We start from the raw sequence: 27,632 nt of genomic DNA, 5'->3' as shown, positions 1-27,632 counted from the left end.
GCTTATTATTATTTATTTATTAAAATAAGTACCAGAAGTCTCCAATACTCCAATAAATAAATATTCCAGTAAGAAATAACGTTGCAATGTACGTCGTAATAAATGCACCATAATATTATTATCTTAATAAGAGCGTTTATTAAACATTCGTATTCTTATCTATTTTTGGTCGGAGTAAAACTTCCGGCTTCCCAATTATTTATAATGAGTACCTGATTAAGTATAACAAATGATTGTTTTATTTATTTTATAATAAATAAATAAACATTATTTCACAAATATAATTATTTAATAAAAAAAATTCTCGATTGAAATGGACTTATTAATGACTATCGTTAGACCAATATTTTAGGAGCAAACATGTTACTTTGTTTTTTATATTTATCTCATATGTAGTTAAGGTCTAACTCTGAGATATTACAATTACGTGTTTCTACAAAATGAGTACATCTACTGGCATTTATCATTGGAAATTAGGCGATATTGCCCTAGCAAGAATTTCTAAAAAAAATTACGCCAAAGTACAGGTAGTGAAAAATGAAGATGGTTTTTTTCATGACAAAAAAGGTATAAATAAACTTAGTCTCTACTTTAATACAACTAAATATATAGTTGCTGCTTCCTGCTTCTCCCGCGTGTGAGGACATGTGTTATGTAGTTACCCTATATCCTTTTACTATACCTCTGACAACGCGTATGCAAAATTTCATGATAACGTTAGTTTCATGATAAAGAGAAAGCGTAACAAATAAAAAAACAAAAGCAGTTATAATATTATTAAGGTAGTATTAGTATTCATATGTTCGCTAGAAATTAATTATGTTTAATTTTGTTAACAACTCATACGCAAGTAAGTCTGTCCCATGACTTACATTAAAAATGTATAATATAAATGATTATTATTTATAACTAGTTTAATTTTTACATGAATTATTAAATTAAAATATATTCATGAGGTATTGTAAGTACAAAATGAGCCTTTTACTACATTTATTTAATATTTGGTATTGTTTCAAAATAACTAACAAAAAATTATTAGGTCAATATAAAAAATGAAGACAATTTTAGGTTTTGTATAAATAAAAACTCATAGGATAGCATGCATTGTGATTGAATGTTATTGATAAAATTAAACAAATGTTTGAAATATTATGATGTCAAAAAATTCACCACAAATTTATTTTCAGTTTTAGGTATATCAGCTAATGATGAAGGTCTAACAATAACAAAAGAGCTTTGTTACTATGTAGAGATCATACGATCTAAACAACGGTTGTGGCTTCCATACACTTGCATGCACTTAGCCGAACGCTCTAGACCATTCTATGGGCCTGTTTCTAAATCAGCAACTAAGCCTGTTGTCAAAAGTATACCAAGAAAGGTGATGTTAATAAGCTGATAGATATAGAAATTGGTAGAAATATCTTGGGTATATATATTTCCACCAGTATGCCAATTATTATATAACAAAAACTGTAAATATACTATGTAAACAAATAAGTGCTATGTGAAACCCAATCATCACAACTTGTCCCATTGATAATCTAATATTATAAACAAATTTTAAATATCAACAAATACGAATAGTATTTAAGTTTTTTTTTATATTGACTATTTAAATTGGTATTGATTAATATCATTCTGCCCAACTCCAAAAATATTAGTTTAAAATTGGTATGCTCAAAACTAATATTTAATAATAATTTATGTAATATTAGAAAAATAAGAAATTAACTATAACTGCTTTTATATTTTTTATCTGACAAAATTTTTTGATTCATTTATTAAAATTACAGAGGAAAATTAAGGAAGACCATATTCTACCATTAAATGTAAAACCATTAAAGTTCAAGGAACCAGATTTGAATGTATCATTTGAAATCAGACAAATGCCCCTTAAACAAGGAAAATATGATAATGCATTTAAGGAATTTGTTCGACTCGGAAAAGAAGAAATATTTGATTATTTCTATGATTGCCTTTGCCACAATGAAGATTGTAACGAAGATATTATTGATTATCTTAAAAATATTGATGCCAGTACCGAAGATAAGTTCGAATTAGTCATAAAAAATATTGTTAGTGAAAAGGAAATTGAGAATTATCTTCATCAATGTTGGAGGTATAACTTTGTACATAAGCAAATAGATACCAAGGATTCGTCAGAAAACTCTGTAAGTACTTACAGGAATTTATTTTCCTTTTTTGTTTATTACTTTAGGAAGGCAGCAAATGACCATATATGGTAACTTAGCCTGTAGACATTGTCAATGATGAGGATGAGCCCTGCTATTGCTAAAACCTATATTGTTATGTTTCTTGTGACTGCAAATAACTTCAAATAAAAAAGTAAAGTAATACTAGTCCATAAATATCACACACTTTGGTAAAGGCCTTCCCTCCTCGAACCTCTCAAGGAAAAGGTTTGGAGTCTACACATTTAATAGAATTAAATTTGACACAGGCAGGTTACAATGTTTACTTTGTAACATGTGATGCAATTTAAAAACAAATTGAGGATTGTGTACAAAATCAACTGTCCATTTAACCACTGCAAGTAACATATAACTGATTTTTGTTATCATATTTTAGACATTGGCAAAATTATTCAAAGAAAACATTTTTTGGCAATAATTATTAGCGGTATGATGATAATGAATTATTTTCTATTTCAGAAGTTTTCTTCGGCCAAAGCACCTGTAACAGTTCATGTACCGTGGTGCTTGGTTTGTGGTGTTGGGGAAAAATTAAGAGAATGTACTAATTGCCCGTCGTCCTTCCATCTTGCTTGTAGAAGAGAATGGTTAACATCTATAATACGTAAGTTTATGCATCTTTAACATTGTTCTATTATGTGTTTCAATGCAAGAACGTTTGCGTCGCAACTTAATGAATATAGGTTGTTTTATATTTCGAGCACATGTTAATAACATGTGCATGAAAAAATTTGTTATAAAAAATGAGACATTTTCTATCATTATAATGCTTTAATGCAATAAAACAAACACTTCATTTATATATTAAAATTAGAATTGTATATTCAATCGTTAAAATTACTTAATCGAATTATATTTTTAATAAACATCAAACTACTTACTTTACTACTTACTTTAAAATTAAATATAAAATCAATTGATAAATATCTATTTACATTTTTTTACCATTTTTTAGTGTATACAACGACTTTATTTGTGTTCAAATAGTTTATTTAACCAGCGGCACATATCGGATCTTTTTGGTAGCTTTATGCCACATAATATTCATTACTTCCCATAGATGGCGCTTTATATTTTGTAGCGAATTCTGCATCGCGCTGGCCACATTTTCTGTCGTTGAATGACGTTCGCGGGGGAGCTGTGTGTCGGCATCGCTTCTCGGCCTTTTGGCTAAGATCAAAGTGTAGTATCTGTTCTTTTCAGCTTAATATCTGAAAGTTCCCGCACTGCGGGACCAGTATATTAAACTGATTTTTGTACCACGACGGGATGTTCGGGGCTCGCTCCACTCCCGTCACGGGTCGGCCCGGCATTGCAGTGCCGCCGGGATCGGCCCACATATAAAACTTGTTTATATTTTATAATAGTAGTCCAAAACCATCACATGTGACCAACATTACAGCCGAAATCCCAATGAAAGAACTTTATAGTCGACCGGGTCGAAATACTTCTGTACAGCACAACATTTATGCATTTCCGATTTTTTATTTCCTATTAATAGTAAAAAAAATAAAAAAATAGTCTTTTCCAATGGAAGTATGAAAGAAGGTAAATAAACAACTTTGACCTTGAATTGATATGACATTTGTACAGGAGGCAGTTATTTTTAAATCACAGACACAATCCAGTTTTATTTTATATTATATACAACAAATATTTATTTTTAAAAATCTAAAATTTGTGACAAAACTAATATAATGTATTTTTATCTCTATAAATTCATTCTTTTTCCATTCGTTTAGCGAACTTCCTTGGTCGAGACCTTAATATTAATTGTCAGTTCATCGAAAAATGGCGTCTTTAATGTCGACAAAACTGTTTTCGGAACTTTGGAAGTAAAATTAAAGTGGTCTTAAGTAGTTAAGTGAAATATTGTTGTATTACAAATGAAGATATATTAATCAAGAACTGTTCGTAGTGCATAATATAGCGGAGTTACCAGCAAATCACTTTGAATATTGAAAATTACGGTTTGTTTTTATTTATTCCTATTTTCATTGGAATAGTGTGCATCTTTTGTCCGGACGCATGCTCATCATCGTAGCATATCTACTGCTGATTCCTGGACGGCTCAGGACGCCGTCGTTCGTTACCGTGAGTGTGTATCCATGGCTCACTAGTTGTTCGGCTAGGGTATGTTTCTCGTTGCGAGCCGAGCAAAGGCCACTAGCCGGTTTTCGAATGGTACACACACGTCAACGATCGTAATACGGCGGGACACATCATCGCGAACAACGATGTCTGATGTCTTCAGCCCGCCGCCAAGCCCTGGGCGCCGCGGACGGTGTGGTTAACGGATTGGAGCGAGGACATCTTGCTGCTTTCACGAGTCTATGCTGCAGGTCGTTATGTCTTCTATGTCTTGCCGTCGCGTGTATAATACTATGGTTGAGCACATGCACCATAGTTCATGGACCACGCTCATTCATCTTATCGACCTATTGTGCGCTTGTTCTAATATAAACAAAAGAAGCACCATCATGTTTGAAAAGAAATACTTCCATACGTAGGATTCAAAATACAACACACGACACACTTGGAATTCCAAAAAATACTTCAAATTTAACCCGTGTTTTCTTATTAACAAGGAGCACAATCGAATTTGCCAAAATGTGTTTAGTTGTCATGGTTACTTCCGCTGTTTGCAAGCGCTAGTTTTAGTAGCGCCGCCACTGGGGATAGTGTGGTCGGTGTCAAGCCAGCACGGAATCAGATGCAGAATAAAATACTTTTAAAGATTTAATTTTAGGTCCGCACCTAGTCGGTGTACATGCAAGCAAAACCTGTCAATAAAATTTATTTTTGGCAATTCCCGTTATTGATGTGCTTCTATCCAGGTCTCAGCATTTGGTTTTCATTAAGAGCGATTGGTTTAGACGTGTTAAGGCAAGAGACCGACAGACAGAGTTTTTTCGATTTTTTATTAAATAATAACACAAATTCCCGTTTCAATGAAGTACTAATGTTCATATTTACCCCTGTAATTACCCGTTAGTCTGTACCGGGTGTGGGGATGACACTAGCACAAGTGGTCGTGATCGAACTGCGATTTTTACGTACTAGGCGGCAAGTAAGCCATTGCGCCAGTACCGCTTGACTGTATTTATAATATTATTGAATAAAGATTAAAATTGAAATATATTTAAAGTGTAATGTTCTCGATCGATCTATTCGGAAATGTTATTAGATAATTTACCTAACTACGGGGCGGCATATATATTTATTTTTATATTATTTCTTGAAAGCTGTCACATAGCTGTAAATTAAGTAGCAGCTTCAATGAGGTGAAGGTTAATTATTTATTAGATAAGTAGATTGCTATGATACTGTGGAAAAAATATAGATACACTCACGTCTTTTTATAATTAAAAGAGGATACTCGTTCACGTATCAACAAAAGAAACTTTAACTGAAAGTTATTTATTTAAACAGCTCATTTCACAGTTTCTAAATCAGAAAGAGATAGGACACACCTGTATCTGTTCTTTACCGACAAATAAATTAAGTTACATTTAACCGCATAGTTTATTGTCAGTGCCGTTAGATGTTTTTGGGGTTTCTTTATTATTTAAAATATAATATTCTGTATTTACATCACTCAGTCGTTGTCACATGAAATGTACTCCTAACATGGATCGCCAAAAACATAGTTTACAGCCATCGGCGATAGGTGTCGCTGTACATTGCGCAATCAATCCTGCATCGCGCTGGCCACATTTTCTGTCGGTGAATGACGTTCGCGGGGGAGCTGTGTGTCGGCATCGCTTCTCGGCCTTTTGGCTAAGATCAAAGTGTAGTATCTGTTCTTTTCAGCTTAATATCTGAAAGTTCCCGCACTGCGGGACCAGTATATTAAACTGATTTTTGTACCACGACGGGATGTTCGGGGCTCGCTCCACTCCCGTCACGGGTCGGCCCGGCATTGCAGTGCCGCCGGGATCGGCCCACATATAAAACTTGCTTATAATAGTAGTCCAAAACCATCACATGTGACCAACATTAGAGCCGAAATCCGAATGAAAGGACTTTATAGTCGACCGGGTCGAAATACTTCTGTACAGCACAACATTTATGCATTTCCGATTTTTTACATATAAGCAGGACATACACAATACATTTCAGGGCCTGTCAGTGGAAAACTTTGGAATGCTTTGCCTGAGTCCGTATTTCCCGATAGGTAAAATGTTGGTGTCTTCAAATCCAGAGTAAACAGGTTTCTTATAGGGAAGCGTGCTACATCTTAGACCGTGTCGATGCTTAACATCAGGCAAGTCAACGGTCAAACGCTAGCCTATTAATAGTAAAAAAAAAAATAGTCTTTTCCAATGGAAGTATGAAAGAAGATAAATAAACAACTTTGACCTTGAATTGATATGACATTTGTACAGGAGGCAGTTATTTTTAAATCACAGACACAATCCAGTTTTATTTATTTGAATAGATTTTTTTTCAATCTAGATCATATTGCCAACATAAATAAAAAGAAACATTAATTTATGTTTTAATAATAAAGTTTTCCAGAAATAAGTTTGACTACGACTTTGATTATATTTTGAATAACCTCAAAGAAAACCCTTATCTTATCTCTTATCTTTTACCCAAAACGACTCTCAACTTTAAATAAACAAGATTGAAATATTATATTCTTTAGCATTAAAATTTTTGAAAAAAATATCTGTAATTAAAAATAACAACTTACCTTAATTTTTAAATTGAAATAATAATGTCCAATCAGCTTAGTCCGTGTTAAAGGCAAAGAAAAGTCAGCAGGCAAAAGCAAAAGGTCGTAAATACAGAATCCGTTTCAAACACCGTTTAAATAAAGCCAGGTCGTAAAAAAACATTTGATAATTCCAAATAATCACCCATGCACATGATTCGAAAGATCAGAGACGAATGTCTTACTCTTGTAATATTTTAAAACTATAAATTGAGCGTTGCTATGTTGCATAAAAGTAATTTATAATTTTTTTTGAGATTTAAATATATATATATTTTTTTAATTGAATAATTTTTTTTTTCGATACCTACCTTATTATATTTAATAAAAATATCTGTATCGAATGTTAGGTAACTTTCTATATTTTTTTACAAATATTTAATATTTTATATTATACACAACAAATATTTATTTTTAAAAATCTAAAATTTGTGACAAAACTAATATAATGTATTTTTATCTCTATAAATTCATTCTTTTTCCATTCGTTTAGCGAACTTCCTTGGTCGAGACCTTAATATTAATTGTCAGTTCATCGAAAAATGGCGTCTTTAATGTCGACAAAACTGTTTTCGGAACTTTGGAAGTAAAATTAAAGTGGTCTTAAGTAGTTAAGTGAAATATTGTTGTATTACAAATGAAGATATATTAATCAAGAACTGTTCGTAGTGCATAATATAGCGGAGTTACCAGCAAATCACTTTGAATATTGAAAATTACGGTTTGTTTTTATTTATTCCTATTTTCATTGGAATAGTGTGCATCTTTTGTCCGGACGCATGCTCATCATCGTAGCATATCTACTGCTGATTCCTGGACGGCTCAGGACGCCGTCGTTCGTTACCGTGAGTGTGTATCCATGGCTCACTAGTTATTATATAGATAGTTAGGCTAGGGTATGTTTCTCGTTGCGAGCCGGGCAAAGGCCACTAGCCGGTTTTCGAATGGTACACACACGTCAACGATCGTAATGCGACGGCTCACGTCGTCGCGAACAACGATGTCTGGTCTTGAGGCCGCCGCCAAGTCCTGGGCGGCCCGGACGGTGCTATTCACGGATATAGAACCAGGCAATCTTGTTGCTTTCACGAGCCTGAGCTGCAGGTCTTTATGTCTTCTATGTCTTGCCGTCGCGTGTATACTACAATGGTTAAGCACGTGCACCATGGTTCACGGTTCACGGTCATGCCTGTTATCTACCTATCAAAGCCACTGCGCTTGTTCTAATATAAACAAAAGAAGCACCATCATTTAAAAAAAATACTTCCATACGTAGGATTTAAAATACAACACAAAACACAATTGGAATTCCAAAAAATACTTCAAAATTAACCCGTGTTTTCTTATTATCACAATTCAACTGATCAAACTGCGACTTTTACGTACTAGGCTGCAAGTAAGCCATTGCGACAGTGCCGCTTGACTGTATTTATAAGATTATTACATATAGCTTAAAATTTTAATTTATTTAACGTGTAATTCTGCCCCTTAGAAAATGTTATTAGATAATTTACCCAACTACGGGGCGGGATATATTCCTTTTTATATTATTTCTAGAAAGCTGTCACATAGCTGCAAATTAAGTAGCAGCTTCTAAGAGGTGAGGGTTAATTATTAGATAAATAGATTGATATCATACTATGGAAAAAAAAAATAACCACACTCATGTTTTTTTATAATTAAAAGAGGATACTCGATCATGCATCAACATAAAAACTTTAACTAAAAGTTATTTATTTAAACAGCTCATTTCAAAGTTTCTAAATCAGAAAGAGCTAGGATTGGGTGTATCTGTTCTTCGGGTGTACAGTGCCGTTAGATGTTTTTGGGTTTTCTTTATTATTTAAAACATAATATTCAGTATTTACATCACTCGCTCGTCGTCACATGTAATGTACTCCTAACACGGATCGCCACAACACGCAGTTTACAGCCACCGGCGACAGGTGTCGCTGTACATTTCGCAATCAATCCTGCATCGCACTGGCCACATTGTTTCGCTTGTTCTAATATAGACAACAGAAGCACCATCATGTTTGAGACCGTCATCTCCAAATCAACGAAGAGGAAGGCAAAGGCTCCTCAAGCCCCGCCTCCTCGTAAGCGACCGACAATGGCGACTTCGTCATCGCCAAATGCTCGCAGAGCCGGCGGCCCGGTGATGCCGAGCAAACCGATCGTGGCCTATCCCCGAGTGGCCACTCACGTCCCTCAAACGAACGAGCAAGTAAGCTCGAAACTTCCACCGCCAGTCTTCATACAAGACAAAGCAAGGTGGACCACCATTTCTGATATTCTCTCGGCGAAGTGTATTCATTATACGCACGCCAAGAATACCGCGCAGGGTATCAGGGTCCAAGTTCAGGACTCTATAACCCACAGAAAACTAACAGAGTTCCTGAGGCGAGACGGTACTGCCTTCCACACGTACGCACTCGAAGACGAGTTTGCTACGTGTAGTCATTAGGGGAATACCTAAGGAAACCCCCGAGGGCCTGATTAAGGCAAGTTTGGAGAGTTCCAACTTGCCAATCCTAGAAGTACACCGGATGTACCACCCGCGTACAAAAGAGCGCTACGACCTAGTGCTCGCCATACTACCTCTTACCCCCGAGGGTAAGAAAATATTCAATGTCGAGAAGATCTGCGGTCTTTCCGATTTCAAGCTAGAACCTCCACGCAGCCGCGGCACCCCTGACCAGTGCCATCGGTGCCAACTCTACGGGCATTCCGCGCGGCATTGTTATGCCAACCCTAGATGCGTCAAGTGTCTAGAGGGCCATTTAACTTCCGAGTGCGGTCGGAGCAAAATTCCCGTCCCTGAAGCCCCTCCGAGTTGCGTATTGTGCAAAACCGAGGGCCACCCCGCGAATTATCGCAGTTGTCCCAAGGCGCCGCGCAAACGCAGCCCGAAGGGAAAAAAGCGGTCTAGACGGACCGCCTCACGGCCGGGGAGAGCCCCTCAGGAGCCCACCGCCGCTCCTCAACCACACACTAGAGCCCCTCAGGCTCCCGCACCTACGAAAGCCCCTCAGGCACCCACGTGTGCTCCTCAGACACCCACCCGAGCCCCTCAGGCACCCACGCGAGCCCCTCAGGCTACCAACAAAGGCGCTTGGGAAAAACCACTACCTATGGTCCGTAAGACCACACAGGCACCTCCGCGTCCACTTGCGCCGCGCGCAAACTACAGTCACCTCGACGGGTGCCCTATTCTTCGATGTAGCGAAAGCATTCGACAAAGTCTGGCACAATGGTTTATTATATAAACTATACACTCTAGGATTGCCAGACAGACTCGTTCTCATCATACGAGACTACTTGACGAATCGTACTTTCCGCTACAGAGTCGAAGGCACCTTGTCATCACCTCGCCCCATCAGGGCAGGAGTCCCTCAAGGCTCCGCACTATCCCCGATACTCTATTCGTTATTCACGAATGATATTCCAAACTCAACCCAAAGGGTTAACTTAGCCCTCTTCGCGGACGATACCGCCTTATATACAACCACGCCTTCGACGGCAGTCATGACAAAGCGTCTCCAATCCGCGGCCAACGCACTAGGCCATTGGTTCCGGAAGTGGAGAATCGAAGTTAATCCGGATAAAAGTGTAGCAGTACACTTCACCCGCAATCCTACATATATTAGGAATCATATGGCCAACTCGGGAAACATAACCCTGTTCGACCAACCTATCACGTGGAAATCTGAAGTAAAATACTTAGGAGTCACACTGGATAGGAGACTCAATTTCCAGTCCCACATCAAAAGAGTACGTAACAGGGCAGCGTTCGTACTAGGAAGACTGTATGTGATGCTATGTGGGAGGAGTAAAATGTCCCTTAGAAATAAGACGACATTGTACAAAACCTTCATACGTCCCATAATGACCTATGCGAGCCCTGTCTTTGCCCACTGCTCACCGTGTCAGATCAGAGGTCTGCAGATGATTCAAAATCGCTTTCTTCGTATCGCTACCAACTCGCCATGGTACGTACGTAACGTAGACCTACACAAGGACTTCAAAATCGATTCGATCGCCAAGTATCTCAAGATGCTCTCTACGGCGTATTTTGAGAGAGCTAAACGACACGGCAATCCGCTGATAGCGCAGGCCTGCTCATATACCTCCCTCAGAGGTAACCTCCCGCACAGACTCAGGCGCCCAATGCACGTCCTTGATGACAAAGACGACAGCATAACTGTCGCAAACGCTCCCTTCGTAGGGAAAACACTACACACGACACACATACACCGTTTCCGCCGGCGGAAACGAAGTCCCAGATTTGCGACATCACGAAATCGGTCGTGGTCTAGTATGGTGCTTCGTACAGAAGCGCTTCCCTCCCCTCCGACTACGTCCTGAGCCGAGATGCGATCTCGTAGGAGACATCCTCAGGATGGACGTCATGTAGAGCCCGAGACGGCTCGAAATTCAAGGCGGAGTCCAGTACTCGCCCCAACGCCCGGTGACGCTGTAAAGGCCAATAGGGCCAACAGCACACATTTACTCAGAAAAAAAAACCATCATGTTTGAAATGAAATGTAATATAAATACGTGGGATTTAAAATACAACACACAACACAATTGGAATTCCAAAAAATACTTCCAATTTAACCCGTGTTTTCTTATTACCAAGGAGCACAATCGAATCTGGCGAAATGTGTTTGGTTGTCATGATTACTTCCGCTGTTTGCAAGCGCTACTAGTTTTAGTAGCGCCGCCACTGGGGATAGTGTGGTCGGTGTCAAACCAGCACGAAATCAGATGGAGAATAAAACATTTCTAAAGATTTGATTTTAGGTCCGCATCTAGTCGTTGTACATGCAAGCAAAACCTGGTCGCGTAAATACGCACCGTTTTACGCAGCGAAGTCATAATGTTAGCCGTGCTATAGACACCTACTTATACATGTGTGTAAGTTGGAAGATAAAAGCAATTAATTATTCATATAATTGTGCTGGCTGTTCGTCGCGATTCCGTCCTCCTCAATAATTTTTTTTATTAAAGATTTGCTAGCGGATGTTACCTACATAAATAATATTTTAATAAATTATGTATAGAAAAAGAATGTAAATAACGAGACAAACAGACATTACAAAATACTACAAGTTTACATTAAATATTATTGTAACAATCTTTAACAACTTTATGAAAAGTGTAAGGTGAGCCCGTACTGATATCTAGCAACCCACCAAGCCCATTGTTTTCAGAGTGCTGCGTCTCCACTTTACGTGGATATCACTTATCATGGGAAGCAGTAAATCCGCATCCCCAGCACTGAAAGACCACGTCATCATTAGGATGTTCCGATTTTTGATGACGCATAAAATTCTCAATTTTGTTTTTCCCCGTGTACCGACCACGCCCAACACAGACCGGACAGAGTAACTGCTCGTCCACTCGCATCGGTAAGAGGATGGTTAAACTTCCCCTTCCAAAGAGGAATTTACGTTGTGGTTCCTCCGCCGTATGGCCAGACCAAAGTGCAGCAAAAAAGACGAAACAACACAATTATTGCTAAGATATTGTTTCGGTAATTGACCAGTAAATACAATACCGTCAATTTGATCTCTGGAAGGACTGATGTTGTTTATTATAGGGCCTGTTTGTGTGGCAAAGAAAAATAATTCCATAACTTCATTTTCCGATATTTAGCTGACAGAACAGTTACTACTATAGGCAAAAGTGAAAGCGATTATGCCACTAAAAAAAAAAAACGTAAATGTATGAATTTTGTGGTTTCCGTCGTTGGTGTCATCTTTTTGTTATATATGTAAATGTGTAGAGTTGAAAATGTTGAGTGTTAAAGGGCAACACAGGTCGCAAAGTGACAGATAGGCTTACCTAGCAAGTAGGAGTTCACTCCGTTTTAGGGGTAGTCTTTGTAAAACAATCCGATATCTCTTAAAAGAGTCCTCAAGCATTACACCTTCTCTTTAATATTGCCTAGTCAAATCATACATTCTAATCATAACATTACTTTGTAAAATAAACGTTTAAATTAATTTAGTAATAATTAACATAATTAAGATTTAGGAAAGAGTTTTATGTTATTACGGCAACATAAAATTTGTGACAAAACTAATCTTCTTCTTCTTCTGCCTAGCGTTTTCCCGGCCTAGTAACGCCAGGGTCCGCTTTCCTGCATCTATGCCTCCACTTTGCCCGATCTAAAGCGTCCTCCTTAGTGAGATCGTGCTCTCTCATATCGTCCCTCACAACATCGAGCCAGCGCTTCTTGGGCCTGCCGCGGGATCTAGGCCACAAAGTCCAGGCGTCGGTTCCCGACATAGTCTGGTGGTCTGCGGCTAATGTGACCAAACCAACGCAGACGGCTTTCCTGCAACTTATCCGCTACACCGCAAACTCCAAGGCTACCACGGATGTGCTCGTTACGAATGCGATCTAGTCGCGTCATCTTATCTTATTTTTATCTCTATAAAATCATTCTTTTTCCATTCGTTTAGCGAACTTCCTTGGTCGAGACCTTAATATTAATTGTCAGTTCATCGAAAAATGGCGTCTTTAATGTCGACAAAACTGTTTTCGGAACTTTAGAAGTCAAATTAATGGATTTAAGTAGTTAAGTGAAATATTGTTGTATTACAAATGAAGATATATTAATCAAGAACTGTTCGTAGTGCATAATATAGCAGAGTTACCAGCAAATCACTTTGAATATTGAAAATTACGGTTTGTTTTTATTTATTCCTATTGTCATTGGAATAATGTGTTCATCCTTTGCCGGACACATGCTCCACGTATATATCCCGAGTCCACCGTATGGTGTCACTAACAGTGAACCGCCTCATCTTCGCCGCATATCTACTGCTGCTGCCTGGACGCTCAGGACGGGTTTGTTACGCCCATCCCATCCCCCTAGAGCACTCACTGTAAAGGCATTGACCTTGACTGTGTATCCATAGCTTACTAGTTGTTCGGCTAGGGTATGTTTCTCGTTGCGAGCCGGGCATAGGCCACCAGCCAGTTCTCCAATGAGCCACACACGTCAACGATCGTAATACGGCGGCTCACATCGTCGCGAACAACGATGTCTGATGTCTTGAGCCCGCCGACAAGCCGTGGGCGCTCCGGACAGGACGGTTCACGGATATGGAGTCAGGACATCTTGCTGCCTTCACGAGCCTGTGCTGAATTTCAAAAAATACTTCTAAATTAACCCGTGTTTTCTTATTAACAAGGAGCACAATCGAATTTGCCAAAATATGTTTGGTTGTCATGGTTACTTCCGCTGTTTGCAAGCGCTACTAGTTTTCGTAGCGCCGCCACTGGGGATAGTGCGGTCGGTGTCAAGCCAGGAATCAGATGCAGAATAAAACACTTAAAGATTTGAATTTAGGTCCGCACCTAGTCGGTGTACTTGAAAGCAAAACCTGGTCGCGTAAATACGCATCGTTCCGTTTTACGCAGTAAAGTAATAATGTCAACCGTGCTTAGTTGATATAGACACCTACTTATACGTGTGTAAGTTGGATTTTTTTTTTCAACCTTTTGCCGTCCACTGCTAGACGAAAGCCTCCCCCATAGAACGCCAACCATCCCGATTTTGGGCAGTCCGAATCCATCCCGAACCTGCCACTTTTTTTAAATCATCGGCCCATCTTGTCACAGGGCGTCCTACACTACGTTTGCCTAAGCGTGGTCTCCACTCTAACACGTGTCGGCTCCATCGGCAATAATTATAATATAATATAAGTATCCATAAGTTGGAAAATAAAAGCCATTAATTATTTATATAATTTTGATGGCTGGTCGTCGCGATTCCGTCCGCCTCAATTTATTTTTGTCAATTCCCGTTATTGATGTGCTTCTATCCAGGTCTCAGCATTTGTTTTTCATTAAGAGCTATTGGTTTAGAGGTGTTAAGGCAAGAGACAGACAGACAGAGTTTTTTCGATTTTTTATTAAATAATAACACAAATTCCCGTTCCAATAAGTATTAACAGTCCTATTTACCCCTGTAATTACCTGTTAGTTTGTGTCGGGAGTGGGGATGACACTAGCACAAGTGGTCATGATCGAACTGCGACTTTCTAGGCGGCAAGTAAGCCATTGCGCCAGTGCCGTTTGACTGTATTTATAAGATTATTATATATAGCCTTAAATTGAAATATATTTAACGTCTAATGCTGCCTCTTCGAAAATTTTATTAGATAATTTACCTAACTACGAGGCGGCATATATATTTATTTTTATAATATTTCTTGAAAGCTGTCATATAGCTGTAAATTAAGTAGCAGCTTCAATGAGGTGAACGTTCAATTATTTATTAGATGAATGATGAATATTATGGAAAAAATATAGATACACTCACGTCTTTTTATAATTAATAGAGGATACTCGTTCACGTATCAACAAAAGAAACTTTAACTGAAAGTTATTTATTTAAACAGCTCATTTCAAAGTTTCTAAATCAGAAAGAGATAGGACACACCTGTATCTGTTCTTTACCGAGAAATAAATTAAGTTACATTTAACCGCATAGTTTATTGTCAGTGCCGTTAGATGTTTTTTGGGGTTTCTTTATTATTTAAAACATAATATTCAGTATTTACATCATTCGCTCGTCGTCACATGTAATGTACTCGTAACATGGATCGCCAAAAACATAGTTTACAGCCATCGGCGATAGGTGTCGCTGTACATTGCGCAATCAATCCTGCATCGCGCTGGCCACATTTTCTGTCGGTGAATGACGTTCGCGGGGGAGCTGTGTGTCGGCATCGCTTCTCGGCCTTTTGGCTAAGATCAAAGTGTAGTATCTGTTCTTTTCAGCTTAATATCTGAAAGTTCCCGCACTGCGGGACCAGTATATTAAACTGATTTTTGTACCACGACGGGATGTTCGGGGCTCGCTCCACTCCCGTCACGGGTCGGCCCGGCATTGCAGTGCCGCCGGGATCGGCCCACATATAAAACTTGCTTATAATAGTAGTCCAAAACCATCACATGTGACCAACATTAGAGCCGAAATCCGAATGAAAGGACTTTATAGTCGACCGGGTCGAAATAATTCTGTACAGCACAACATTTATACATTTACGATTTTTTACATATAAGCAGGACATACACAATACATTTCAGGGCCTGTCAGTGGAAAACTTTGGAATGCTTTGCCTGAGTCCTTATTTTTTTTTTTTTTTTTTTTTTTTATATCGCCGGGAAGGCAAATGACTCTACTCCACCTGATGGTAAGTGGTAGTAGAGTCCAAACGCGACGACGGCCAGTACAGACGGGAAAAACGTTCTGCACTAGCCGCCTTCGCCTTGCCGGCCCGCAAGATGCCTCTTCACGCCTCGTTTGAAGGAACCCGGGTTGTAAGAGGAGGGGAATACGTGAGCTGGTAAGGAATTCCATTTTTTGGAAGTGCGACAAAGAAAGGAGTTGCCAAATTTCTTTGTTCGCGATGGAATTGATGTCACAGTTAGGCGGTGACATCGAGAACCAGCCCGCGTGGACTTAAGAAGGAAGGGGGAAGCAGGAATTAGAGAGAATAATTCCTCAGAGCACTCGCCGTGATACAGTCGATAGAAAGCGCTCAGTGCTGCTATCTCACGACGCAATTGTAAAGGTTCAAGGGTGTTTGTGACCTTTACGTCGCCAATAATGCGTACGGCACGTCGCTGCAACCGGTCCAAGGCCTCAAGTAGGTACTTAGCGGAGCCATCCCAAAGGTGCGAGCAATATTCCACGCAAGACCGTACCTGTGTTTTGTACAGCAGGCACAGTTGTTGTGGCGTGAAAAAGCGCCGCACCTTGTTCAGAACTCCGAGTTTCCGTGAAGCTGTTTTTATAACAGCCTCGATGTAATCCCTTGGACTAAGGTCGCAGCGAACGTCAATCCCCAGCATGGCGATTTTGCTTTGCATCACCAGCGGAGTACCACAGATGGAGGGAAGAGGGGAAAATGTTGACTTTTTCGCCGTGAGAGCGCATACCTGTGTTTTCTTGGCATTAAACTCAACAAGATTATCAGAGCCCCATTTGGCGATGAGATCTAACGTCCTATCGAGTTCAATGACAAGATTCTCCCGCCTCTCCTCAGTTTCCGCCCGCCCAGCCACTGCGCGTCCGTGGTATCCACCATGCACTGTACTATCATCTGCATAGCAATGTATGTTCCCAAGGGAGAGCATATCATTGATATGCAAAAGAAAGAGTGTGGGAGATAGCACAGATCCCTGGGGGACCCCAGCATTCACTACATAGAATTGTGAAGCGCAACCATCTACTAAAACACGAAGGCTACGCTTGTGTAGGAAGCTGGCAATCCAGGTGCATAGCTGAGCAGGCAGACCATATGCCGGTAGCTTGGAGAGAAGACTTCTGTGCCAGACCCTGTCGAAAGCCTTGGAGATATCGAGGCTGACAGCCAACGATTCTCCATGCTTGTCGATAGCTTCACCCCAGAGGTGTGTTACGTACGCTAGAAGATCACCTGTGGACCGTTTTGGTCGAAAACCGTACTGACGATCATTAATTAGACAGTGATCTTCTAGGTAATGGATCAGTTGGTTGTTTAAAATCCGTTCCATCACCTTACAAAGTACTGAGGTGATAGCTATTGGCCGATAATTTGCCGGGTCAGACCGATCCCCTTTTTTGGGAACCGCTTGCACATTAGCTCTTCTCCAAGCCTCCGGCACACTTCCCGAAGAGAGAGAAAGTTGGAACAGGCGCGTTAACACAGGAGACAGCTCCGCTGCGCACTTCTTCAGCACTATGGCTGGTATTCCATCGGGACCGCTAGCTTTCCGTACATCAAGTGATTGCAGCTCCGCACGCACATCACGTTGCCTGATTTTAATGTCAGGCATCGTATGGCCACATGCAGGTATTATAGGTGGCAGTGCACTACAATCATCGATGACGGAATTGTCGGCAAAGAGTTTAGCCAGGAGATCAGCTTGCTCTTGCGGACTGTGAGCTAGCGATCCGTCCGGATTTCTGAGCGGTGGCAGCGAAGGTTGGCAGAAATTGTTTTGCACAGACTTGGTCAGACGCCAGAAGCTACGGGAGCCCCTAGGATGCGAAACAAGGTCATGACCAATCTGTACAATGCGCTGTGCATCCGCTCTCGTGTATGCCTTTCTACAGGACTTGGAATTTTTATTATAGTTTGCTTTCAGTGAGTCAATGTTAGATGCCCCGCTAATGCAGCCGTTGATCCACTTGCGATATGCCGCCTGCTTAGCTGATACAGCATCGGCACATTCACGAGTGAACCAACGGTTACGCGTACTCCTACTGACGAGATCTGAGCTAGGAATGTAGTATTCCATTCCCAGCATGATCTCGCCAGCAACAGCAGCGGCACTAGCTGTCGGGTCATTCCCACTGAAGCAACGTTCCTTCCAAGGGACCGACGCATAGTAATCGCGCATACCGTCCCAATCCGCCGACTTATAGTGCCAAACGCGACGTTTGCAAACCGCTAGTGGCGGCAGCTTGGCCTGTGGCACTCTGGTAGAAATAAGGCTGTGATCCGAAGAGCCAAGAGGAGCCTGAACCACAACCTGATATTCCACCGGGTGAGAAGTCAGCAGAAGGTCCAGTAGAGAAGGTGCTTGCCCATCAATGTCTGGGATCCTGGTGGGCTGATCAACCAGTTGGGTCAAGTCATGTGTGAGAGCAAAAGCATGAGCAGTCCTTCCAGCATGGTCAGTTTTGAGGGATTTCAACCAGGATTCGTGGTGAGCATTAAAGTCCCCCAAAAACACCAATTCCGCGTTAGGAAATTGCTCTTGCGCAGCATCTGCCACCCGACTAAGATGGTCAAATAGTCGGCTTGTCTCCAAGTCACCATTGTGGGATCTGTAGAGGCACACGTAGACTCGGCTCTGACGAACCAGGTCCACACGTACCACCAACATGGAGAAGGAGGGGTCCTCCAAGCAGCGCAGTCGGTGACAGCAAACATCCGTCCTGACGAACAAGCATACTCCGGCTTTCGCTTTGAAGGATTCTTCAAGCGTGTAGCCGGGATAATTAAGGTAGCTGGTATCGGCAGGACGGAGTATTTGTGTCTCCGTGAGAAACAACATTGCTGGCCGTGCTGTCTCGAGATGGTGGTGGACAGCGTTGAGGTTAGTGTGGAGTCCTCGGATGTTAGAGAACTCGACCTCAAACAGCGAGGGTATGGTGGGGGTGAGCACCGCTGTACGACCGTTATTTCTTTTTTGTTGCGCCATTTGGGAGAAATTAAATGGAAAAGAGACGTGAAGCGAGCGATGTATTGCCACGATAGGGATGGGCAAAGTGTGGAGGCGTGTTTCCCCAAGTGGTTGCCAAAAGGAAAAATAAGGAATATTTCCCGATAGGTACAATGTTGGTGTCTTCAAATCCAGAGTAAACAGGTTTCTTATAGGGAAGCGTGCTACATCTTAGACCGTGTCGATGCTTAACATCAGGCAAGTCAACGGTCAAACGCTAGCCTATTAATAGTAAAAAAAAAAAAAAATAGTCTTTTCCAATGGAAGTATGAAAGAAGGTAAATAAACAACTTTGACCTTGAATTGATATGACATTTGTACAGGAGGCAGTTATTTTTAAATCACAGACACAATCCAGTTTTATTTATTTGAATAGATTTTTTTTCAATCTAGATCATATTCCCAACATAAATAAAAAGAAACATTAATTTATGTTTTAATAATAAAGTTTTCAAGAAATAACTTTGACTAAGACTTTGATTGAATTATATTTTGAATATCTTCAAAGAAAACTTTACCCAAAACGACTATCAACTTTAAATAATTTATTTATATAATTAATTTTTGAAAAACATATCTGTAATTAAAAATAACAACTTACCTTAATTTTTAAATTGAAATAATAATGTCCAATCAGCTTAGTCCGTGTTAAAGGCAAAGAAAAGTCAGCAGGCAAAAGTAAAAGGTCGTAAATACAAAATCCGTTTCAAACATAGTTCGTTTAAACAAAGCAAGTAAAACCGTCTCGCGCAGGGGCAGGTGAGGTGCGAGTCTTCGCAGCAGCAGACGCTCGAACAGCTTGGCGATGTGCGAGAGTAGCGTAATGGGCCGATAGCTTGCCGGTAGTCTGGGATCTTTGCCCGGCTTGGGAAGGACAATGACCTTCCCCTTCCTCCATGCCTCGGGGAAGTGTCCGGTTCGGAGTATCCCGTTGAAAGTCTCCGTGAGCGCTTCGAAGACTTCCTTAGGTAGCTGCATCAGCTTGGCGTTGGTGATTCCGTCGGGGCCTGGCGCTTTTCGCTTCGGTAGACAAAAGACGGCCTTACGCAGCTCGGATAGGGAGAAAAGTCGTCTCACTGGAGCGGCGGGATCTGGACCGACAGAAAACACTCCACTTGCTCGTGGATCGCCGCGTGATGACGGACGACATTGATGTTAGTCGTGTCCGGTGGGTTGGGAGTAAACTGCCTCTCCATGTGCTCCGCCAGGATCTCTGCCCTGTCTCTGGCGGAGTATCTCCTATTACCCGCACGATCCAGTAGCGGGTAGATAGGAGTGTCACTTTTGGTCAATTTCTTGCAGAGGTGGTACAGAGACGTGTCGTGCTCGATCGATCGCTTCTTCCCACTTGTTTTCGTCGAGAGCCACGATCGCACGTGACACTTCCTCTGCAAGCTTATTCAGGTCACGCTTCACCCTCGGACAGCGCGTGCGTGCCCACAGTCGGCGAAGGTCGCGCTTACTCCGAAGTATATCACGAAGTGAGCTCGGTAGTGGGTCCCTGCGTGCCGAACCACTGACGGTGGTGGCTGCTTCCTTGGCTTCAATAATGGCTTCGGAGATTTCCGCAGCAGCCACCTCGACGTCGGTAGCCGTCGCGATGGGGACCGTGAGCTTCAGCCCCGTGAGTTCGGAGTTGTAGCGCTTCCAGTCTACCCGCTTTCTAGGGGGATTCCTAACACGGATCGCCACAACACGTAGCTTACAGCCACCGGCGACAGATGTCGCTGTACATTTCGCGATCAATCCTGCATCGCGCTGGCCACATTTTCTGTCGGTGATTCAGGTTCGCGGGCGCGCTGTGAGACGGCATCGCTACTCGGCCTTATGGCTAAAATCAAAGTGTAACGCTTATAATAATAATAATAATATCCTGGGCCTTTATTCACACACGGCCATCTGATCCCAAATTAAGCAGAGCGTGTGCCATAGAAACCAGACAACTGATATATTACATATACTACTTTTCTTTTGTAAATACATACTTATATAGATAATTACACCCAGACTCAGGACAAACAGACATGTTCATGCACACAAATGTCTGTCCTGGGTGGGAATCGAACCCACAACCTTCGGCGTGAAAGGCAGGTACCTACCAACCACGCCAACCGGCTCGTCAAACTATAGTAGAAGTAATCATGACAACCAAACACATTTTGGCAAATTCGATTGTACTCCTTGTAAATAAGAAAACACTGGTTAAATTTGAAGTATTTTCTGAAATTGGTTTTTTGTTGTGTATTGTATCTAAAATCCTACGTAAGGAAATATTTCTTTTAAAACATGATGGTGCTTCTTTTGTTTCCATTAGAACAAGCGCAGTGGCGTTGATCGGTAGATAAGAGGCATGACCGTGAACCATGAACCATGGTGCATGTGCTCAACCATTGTAGTATACACTCTTACTCTTGTAATATTTTAAAAACTATGTATTGAGTGTTGCATAAAAATATTTTATTGAGATTTTAATATTTTTATTTCTTTAAAATTGAATAATTTTTTTTTCGATACCTACCTTATTATATATAATAAAAATATCTGTATCGAATGTTAGGTAACTTTCTATATTTTTTACAAATATTTCATATTTTGTATAATAATTAATAAACAAATATTTATTTTTAAAAATCTAAAATTTGTGACAAAACTAATATAATGTATTTTTATCTCTATAAATTCATTCTTTTTCCATTCGTTTAGCGAACTTCCTTGGTCGAGACCTTAATATTAATTGTCAGTTCATCGAAAAATGGCGTCTTTAATGTCGACAAAACTGTTTTCGGAACTTTGGAAGTAAAATTAAAGTGGTCTTAAGTAGTTAAGTGAAATATTGTTGTATTACAAATGAAGATATATTAATCAAGAACTGTTCGTAGTGCATAATATAGCGGAGTTACCAGCAAATCACTTTGAATATTGAAAATTACGGTGTGTTTTTATTTATTCCCATTGTCATTGGAATAGAGTGTACATCCTTTGTCCGGATACATTCCCCACGTATATATCTCGAATCCACCGTACGGTGTCACTAACCGTGAATCGCCCCATCTTCGCCGCATATCTACTGCTGCTTCCTGGACGGCTCAGGTCGGGTTCGTTATACCCATCCCATCCCCCTAGAGCACACACTACACAGGCATCGACCGTGACTGTGTATCCTTGGCTCTTTAGTTGCTCGGCCCCGTACTTGGTACACTTCTCGCTGCGAGCCCGGTCAAAGGTCACCAGCCGGTTCTCCAATGGGTCACACACGTCAACGATCGTAATACGGCGGCTCACATCGTCGCGAACAACGATGTCTGATGTCTTGAGCCCGCCGCCAAGCCGTGGGCGCTCCGGACCGGACGGTTTACGGATATGGAGCCAGGACATCTTGCTGCTTTCACGAGTCTATGCTGCAGGTCATGATAAATATATGTTGTTACATACTGATGTTACATAAATAATATCTTAATTCATTATATACTGTAACTAGAAACATTTTATGTATACCCATTTAAAAGCAAACACTGCTGCTGCAAAACTGCATGCATAGTGTCTTTGCGCCGATTACAATTTCATAAACGTATTAGAGTGCTTGACTAATAAGTAACGTTAACAGAAAGATAGAAAATAAATAAAAATAATAAATGCGACAAGTATAGGATGTTGCGGTATTAAAGAAACATATTGTTTTAAAATAAAAATTAAAAAACAAAGAGAATGTAAATAACAAGATGCTACGTTACATTAAATATTATTGTAACAATCTTTAACAACTTTACGAAGAGTGTTAGGTGAGTCCGTACTGACATCTAGCAACCCACCAAGCCCATTGTATAGTTTACATAAACGTGGTATTGGTGAATTTTGTGCAAAAACAGTTCTGCAGAGAGGTGGTACGAAGAGCGTAATAGGTTTTCGAGGATATCTATAGCGCACTCTGAACTTTATTTTAGAAAGTAAGTTTGGGCAGTCTGTTCGATTTCGAAGTAGTTTATAGAAACAGGTCTTATAGGTCTCTTCTTTTTTGTTCTAAGCTGATTAGTTAAAAGTATTTTAGTCTACTTTTATTGGATGGTATAGATTTGTGAACTCTTGCTTGATAAGAAATGAACCATAAAAACCTTTTTTAAATGCGCTCAAATCGGAGACAGTGGGCAGAATAGGTGAGGTCGCCAAACAACACTGCAGTATTCTAGCTGGCTACGAACGAGGCTATTATATAGGATTACTTTTGTTCTGACTCGTTTAAACACCTTTGTCTTCGTAATAACTCACACCAGTCACTCCACTATTTAGGTTCCTCTGAAGAAGAATAGAGCCATGCGCAGATGAGATTTATTTTTGTCAATTGCCGTTATTGATGCGATCGCTTTAGATGTTGCGGTAATACTTCTTAGCCATAAGAGCATGGAATGATTTTATTTTATAAACCTCACAATCATCTGTTCTCTTCAGCTTAATATCTGAAAGTTCCCGCACTGCGGGACCAGTATATTAAACTGGTTTTTGTACCACGACGGGATGTTCAGGACTCGCTCCACTACCGCCGAGATCGGCCCACGTAGAACCCGTTAAAACTATTTTGTCAACATCGTATCGAAATGTAATGTCAATTATATTTGAATCTATAGTACACCAGTGTTACGGTTCAATCGACCTATTATTATGTTTAAAATATGACACTAATGAATCTTAGATTTTGTTACAGATCGTAAAAATCCACCTAAAAAAACTCAAAAAGTGACAATCGTGGAGAAGATCTTATCGAGCACTCGAGCAATTTGCACGGTGCAGAAAGACAAGGAGAATGTTGACCTGTGTCCCAGTTGTATGTGGGGTCCCAAAGTTGGGTTTGTAATATTGTCTTAAAATAATTCTAATAATTAGCAAAATCTAACAACGAAATAAAAATCTTACAGAATTTTTTCTACAGAATATCCAATCAGCATTTTCGATTTATATGTATTTTTAAATGTATATATAATAACTGTACTACTAACATTCTGGTCAACATTTCAATCGACACGTTTTATTAATTTTCTATATATAAATATTGTGTAATACGAGTGTTGCGTATATATATATATATATATGACAACAAATAGGTACGACGACGTGGTGTGGCACAAGCTGGGCAGCTGTCCGTGGTGGCCGGCGCGCGTGCTGACGCCGGGCGCCGCGCCGTCCTGCCTGCTCGCGCGCGCGCACTCGCCCCACCAGTGGCCGCTCAAGTACTACGGTAACATTTATTTTATTATATTTTTTACTTTTAATACTTTATTGTACATCACAGCACAAAGAGAAAAATACAAAACATGTATATTGCCTAAATAAATGTACAATTATGGCGACCTTATCGCTACACAGCGATCTCTTCCAGGTTACACTCGGTTAGTGTAAGTAATTACAGATAGGATATGGGGTAGGTAGTGGTATGAATAAAATAATATTAATATTTAATTAAAACAATACCAATTATTAAATGTAAATATAAAATACACATATTATACATACATATATAATATAAAACAATTATACAATTCTAATATAAATATAATTATAATATAATTTATACAATTCTATGACAATTTCAAATCTCAGGTCGGGCCAATAAAATTGTCAGTAGCGCCCGAAGTCTGGAAGTCGGAAGCCTGTACACTCCTGTGCCTTGTAAAGCATGTAAAGCCAAACAAGTAAAAATTATGAGAGCTAAGAAATAGAGAGTGCACCTGTGTTTTCGCACACACTTGTGCAGTTTAATATCTCCTGCGCAGTTGGCTAATCTCTCTTGAGATTGGCCGCCGTGGCCTAAATCGGTCTGGAGGACATCACATTTTATTATTCTCAACAACTTTTCACAACTGATGGATTCTAAACAACCAACTGATCCATTACCTAGAAGATCACTGTCTAATTAATGATCGTCAGTACGGGTTTCGACCAAAACGGTCCACAGGTGATCTTCTAGCGTACGTAACACACCTCTGGGGTGAAGCTATCGACAAGCATGGAGAATCGTTGGCTGTCAGTCTCGATATCTCCAAGGCTTTCGACAGGGTCTGGCACAGAAGTCTTATCTCCAAGCTACCGGCATATGGTCTGCCTGCTCAGCTATGCACCTGGATTGCCAGCTTCCTACACAAGCGTAGCCTTCGTATTTTAGTAGATGGTTGCGCTTCACAATTCTATGTAGTGAATATATTTTACTGGTGGTAGGGCTTTGTGCAAGCTCGTCTGGGTAGGTACCACCCACTCATCAGATATTCTACCGCAAAACAGCAATACTTGATATTGTTGTGTTCCGGTTTGAAGGGTGAGTGAGCCAGTGTAATTACAGGCACAAGGGACATAAAATCTTAGTTCCCAAGGTTGGTGGCGCATTGGATATGTAAGCGATGGTTGACATTTCTTACAATGCTAATGTCTAAGAGCGTTGGTGACCACTTACCATCAGGTGGCCCATATGCTCGTCCGCCTTCCTATTCTAAAAAAAAAAAAAAAAGAATGCTGGGGTCCCCCAGGGATCTGTGCTATCTCCCACACTCTTTCTTTTGCATATCAATGATATGCTCTCCCTTGGGAACATACATTGCTATGCAGATGATAGTACAGTGCATGGTGGATACCAAGGACGCGCAGTGGCTGGGCGGGCGGAAACTGAGGAGAGGCGGGAGAATCTTGTCATTGAACTCGATAGGACGTTAGAGCTCATCGCCAAATGGGGTTCTGATAATCTTGTTGAGTTTAATGCCAAGAAAACACAGGTATGCGCTCTCACAGCGAAAAAGTCACCATTTTACCCTCAACCCTCCCTCTGTGGCACACCGCTGATGATACAAAGCAAAATCGCCATGCTGGGGATGGACGTTCGCTGCGACCTTAGTCCAAGGGATTACATCGAGGCTATTATAAAAACAGCTTCACGGAAACTCGGAGTTCTGAACAAGGTGCGGCGTTTTTTCACGCCACAACAACTGTGCCTGTTATACAAAACACAGGTACGGTCTTGCGTTGAATATTACTCGCACCTTTGGGATGGCTCCGCTAAGTACCTACTGGAGGCCTTGGACCGGTTGCAGCGACGTGCAGTACGCATTATTGGCGACGTAAAGGTCACAAACACCCTTGAACCAATTGCGTCGCGAGATAGCAGCACTGAGCGCTTTCTATCGACTGTATCACGGCGAGTGCTCTGAGGAATTATTCTCTCTAATTCCTGCTTTCCTGAGTCATTTGCCATCCCGGACGTATAAATAAATAAAATGTACCAATATATATTACATTTTTTACGTATTATGTATGTGAAATCTTGGCGACGAATTGTATAGGTCTAAATCTTTTTATCACAAGCGAAACAATCTCAGACCTTTGATGCAGGTTTTTGTTGCTCTCATATTCGCTTTAATTCGCCTCATCGTCGCTTTAATATGGTTTTAATAAAATGGCTCTATTTCAGGTACATTAAACTATTCCTGGGGCGATTCGAACAGAATGTGTTTATTCCTACCAAAACAGACGACAGCCTTACAGCCAAAGGACGAAACTCTTCGCCAGGCGATGCTGGACGCGTGTGATGACTACATTGCTGTTTATTTAACATAAATCAAAAATATTTAAAATAATATTACATCACGATATTGAATAATTTTTTTAATAAAATATTTTAATTTTCTTTTTAGTTACTACTAGGGCTAATAAATGGTTCCTTTGACGATTTATTTTAAAAAATTAAGCGAGCGTTCACACGTAACGTTAAGACAGCTGCCGACTGTAAGCGAGCTGACTATCCCTAATAGCCCTAGTATGAACGTAGAAATGAACTGCATTTCACGTTCACACTGCATAAGCAGAGGGTGGCTGTCGAATGGTTCTGTTGTAGCCAATCAGTGTCCGCGGTGCGTAGTGGCGCAGCAATACTATAGGCTGCTGAGTCGGTGACTAGACAGCCTCATAGCTTATTATTGGTTGGCGGTGAAAGTGTAGTTGGTATGTTTGTATGTATGGGAAAGCAATAAGCGTAACGTCCGCTAACAGCTGGCGACTCACTTTACGTCGTCTGTCTCGCTAACTTTTTATTCTATGATTCTATTGTTTTTTAATTAAAAATAAGTTTTTATTAAGTATTATGTAAAATCAAGAGATTTTGAATAATAAATAATCGTAATAGATGTGAACGAATTAAATATAAAAATCTAGTCTTGTCGAATTGTATTTTTTTTAAATAATTAAAAATAAAATTTAGTTTATCGAAAAAACGTTACTAAACTGTCAGTTATGAATACATTTTTTACAATTGTTATACATATCAATAAAATATTTTTAAAACATTTTTTTTTCATTTACTAATTGTAACTGTCTCTACTTAATGTAAAAGTACTCGTCAGCTTGCACGGCGATACTTTCATACTGAAATATATCGTATATATATTCATAAATTACTAGCTGTGCCTGTGTTACTAGCTATGCGC

At 40.2% G+C, this 27,632-nt stretch overlaps 1 protein-coding gene and 3 non-coding genes across 4 annotated transcripts; all 4 read left to right on the top strand.

Moving 5' to 3' along the window:
* The first annotated feature begins 440 nt into the window (after positions 1–440).
* LOC126777227 (uncharacterized) lies at positions 441–27,280 on the top strand. The gene is made up of 7 exons (XM_050500215.1): positions 441–567; positions 1,188–1,381; positions 1,797–2,174; positions 2,676–2,820; positions 23,873–24,014; positions 24,270–24,403; positions 26,621–27,280. Exons 1-7 carry the CDS (start codon positions 441–443, stop codon positions 26,764–26,766), a joined length of 1,266 nt encoding a protein of 421 aa, XP_050356172.1. The 3' UTR covers positions 26,767–27,280.
* Positions 3,367–3,559, top strand: LOC126777401 (U2 spliceosomal RNA). The gene has a single exon (XR_007670045.1). It is a non-coding gene; the product is annotated as a U2 spliceosomal RNA (small nuclear RNA).
* LOC126777400 (U2 spliceosomal RNA) lies at positions 5,977–6,169 on the top strand. Its single transcript, XR_007670044.1, has one exon. It is a non-coding gene; the product is annotated as a U2 spliceosomal RNA (small nuclear RNA).
* Positions 15,686–15,878, top strand: LOC126777399 (U2 spliceosomal RNA). Its single transcript, XR_007670043.1, has one exon. It is a non-coding gene; the product is annotated as a U2 spliceosomal RNA (small nuclear RNA).
* Positions 27,281–27,632: the final 352 nt, after the last annotated feature.

The sequence above is a fragment of the Nymphalis io genome, chromosome 22 (assembly GCF_905147045.1).
Source record: "Nymphalis io chromosome 22, ilAglIoxx1.1, whole genome shotgun sequence".
Lineage (NCBI taxonomy): Eukaryota > Metazoa > Arthropoda > Insecta > Lepidoptera > Nymphalidae > Nymphalis > Nymphalis io.
The sequence above is the reverse complement of the archived record's forward strand: the minus strand, read 5'-3'. Positions and strand labels throughout refer to the sequence as shown.

Coding starts and splice junctions, on each gene's coding strand:
- LOC126777227 (XM_050500215.1), top strand. CDS start 441: ATGAGTACATCTACTGGCATTTATCATTGGAAATTAGGCGATATTGCC. Junction 568..1,187: donor TTTTTTTCATGACAAAAAAG/GTATAAATAAAC, acceptor ATTTATTTTCAG/TTTTAGGTATATCAGCTAAT. Junction 24,015..24,269: donor ATGTGGGGTCCCAAAGTTGG/GTTTGTAATATT, acceptor GACAACAAATAG/GTACGACGACGTGGTGTGGC.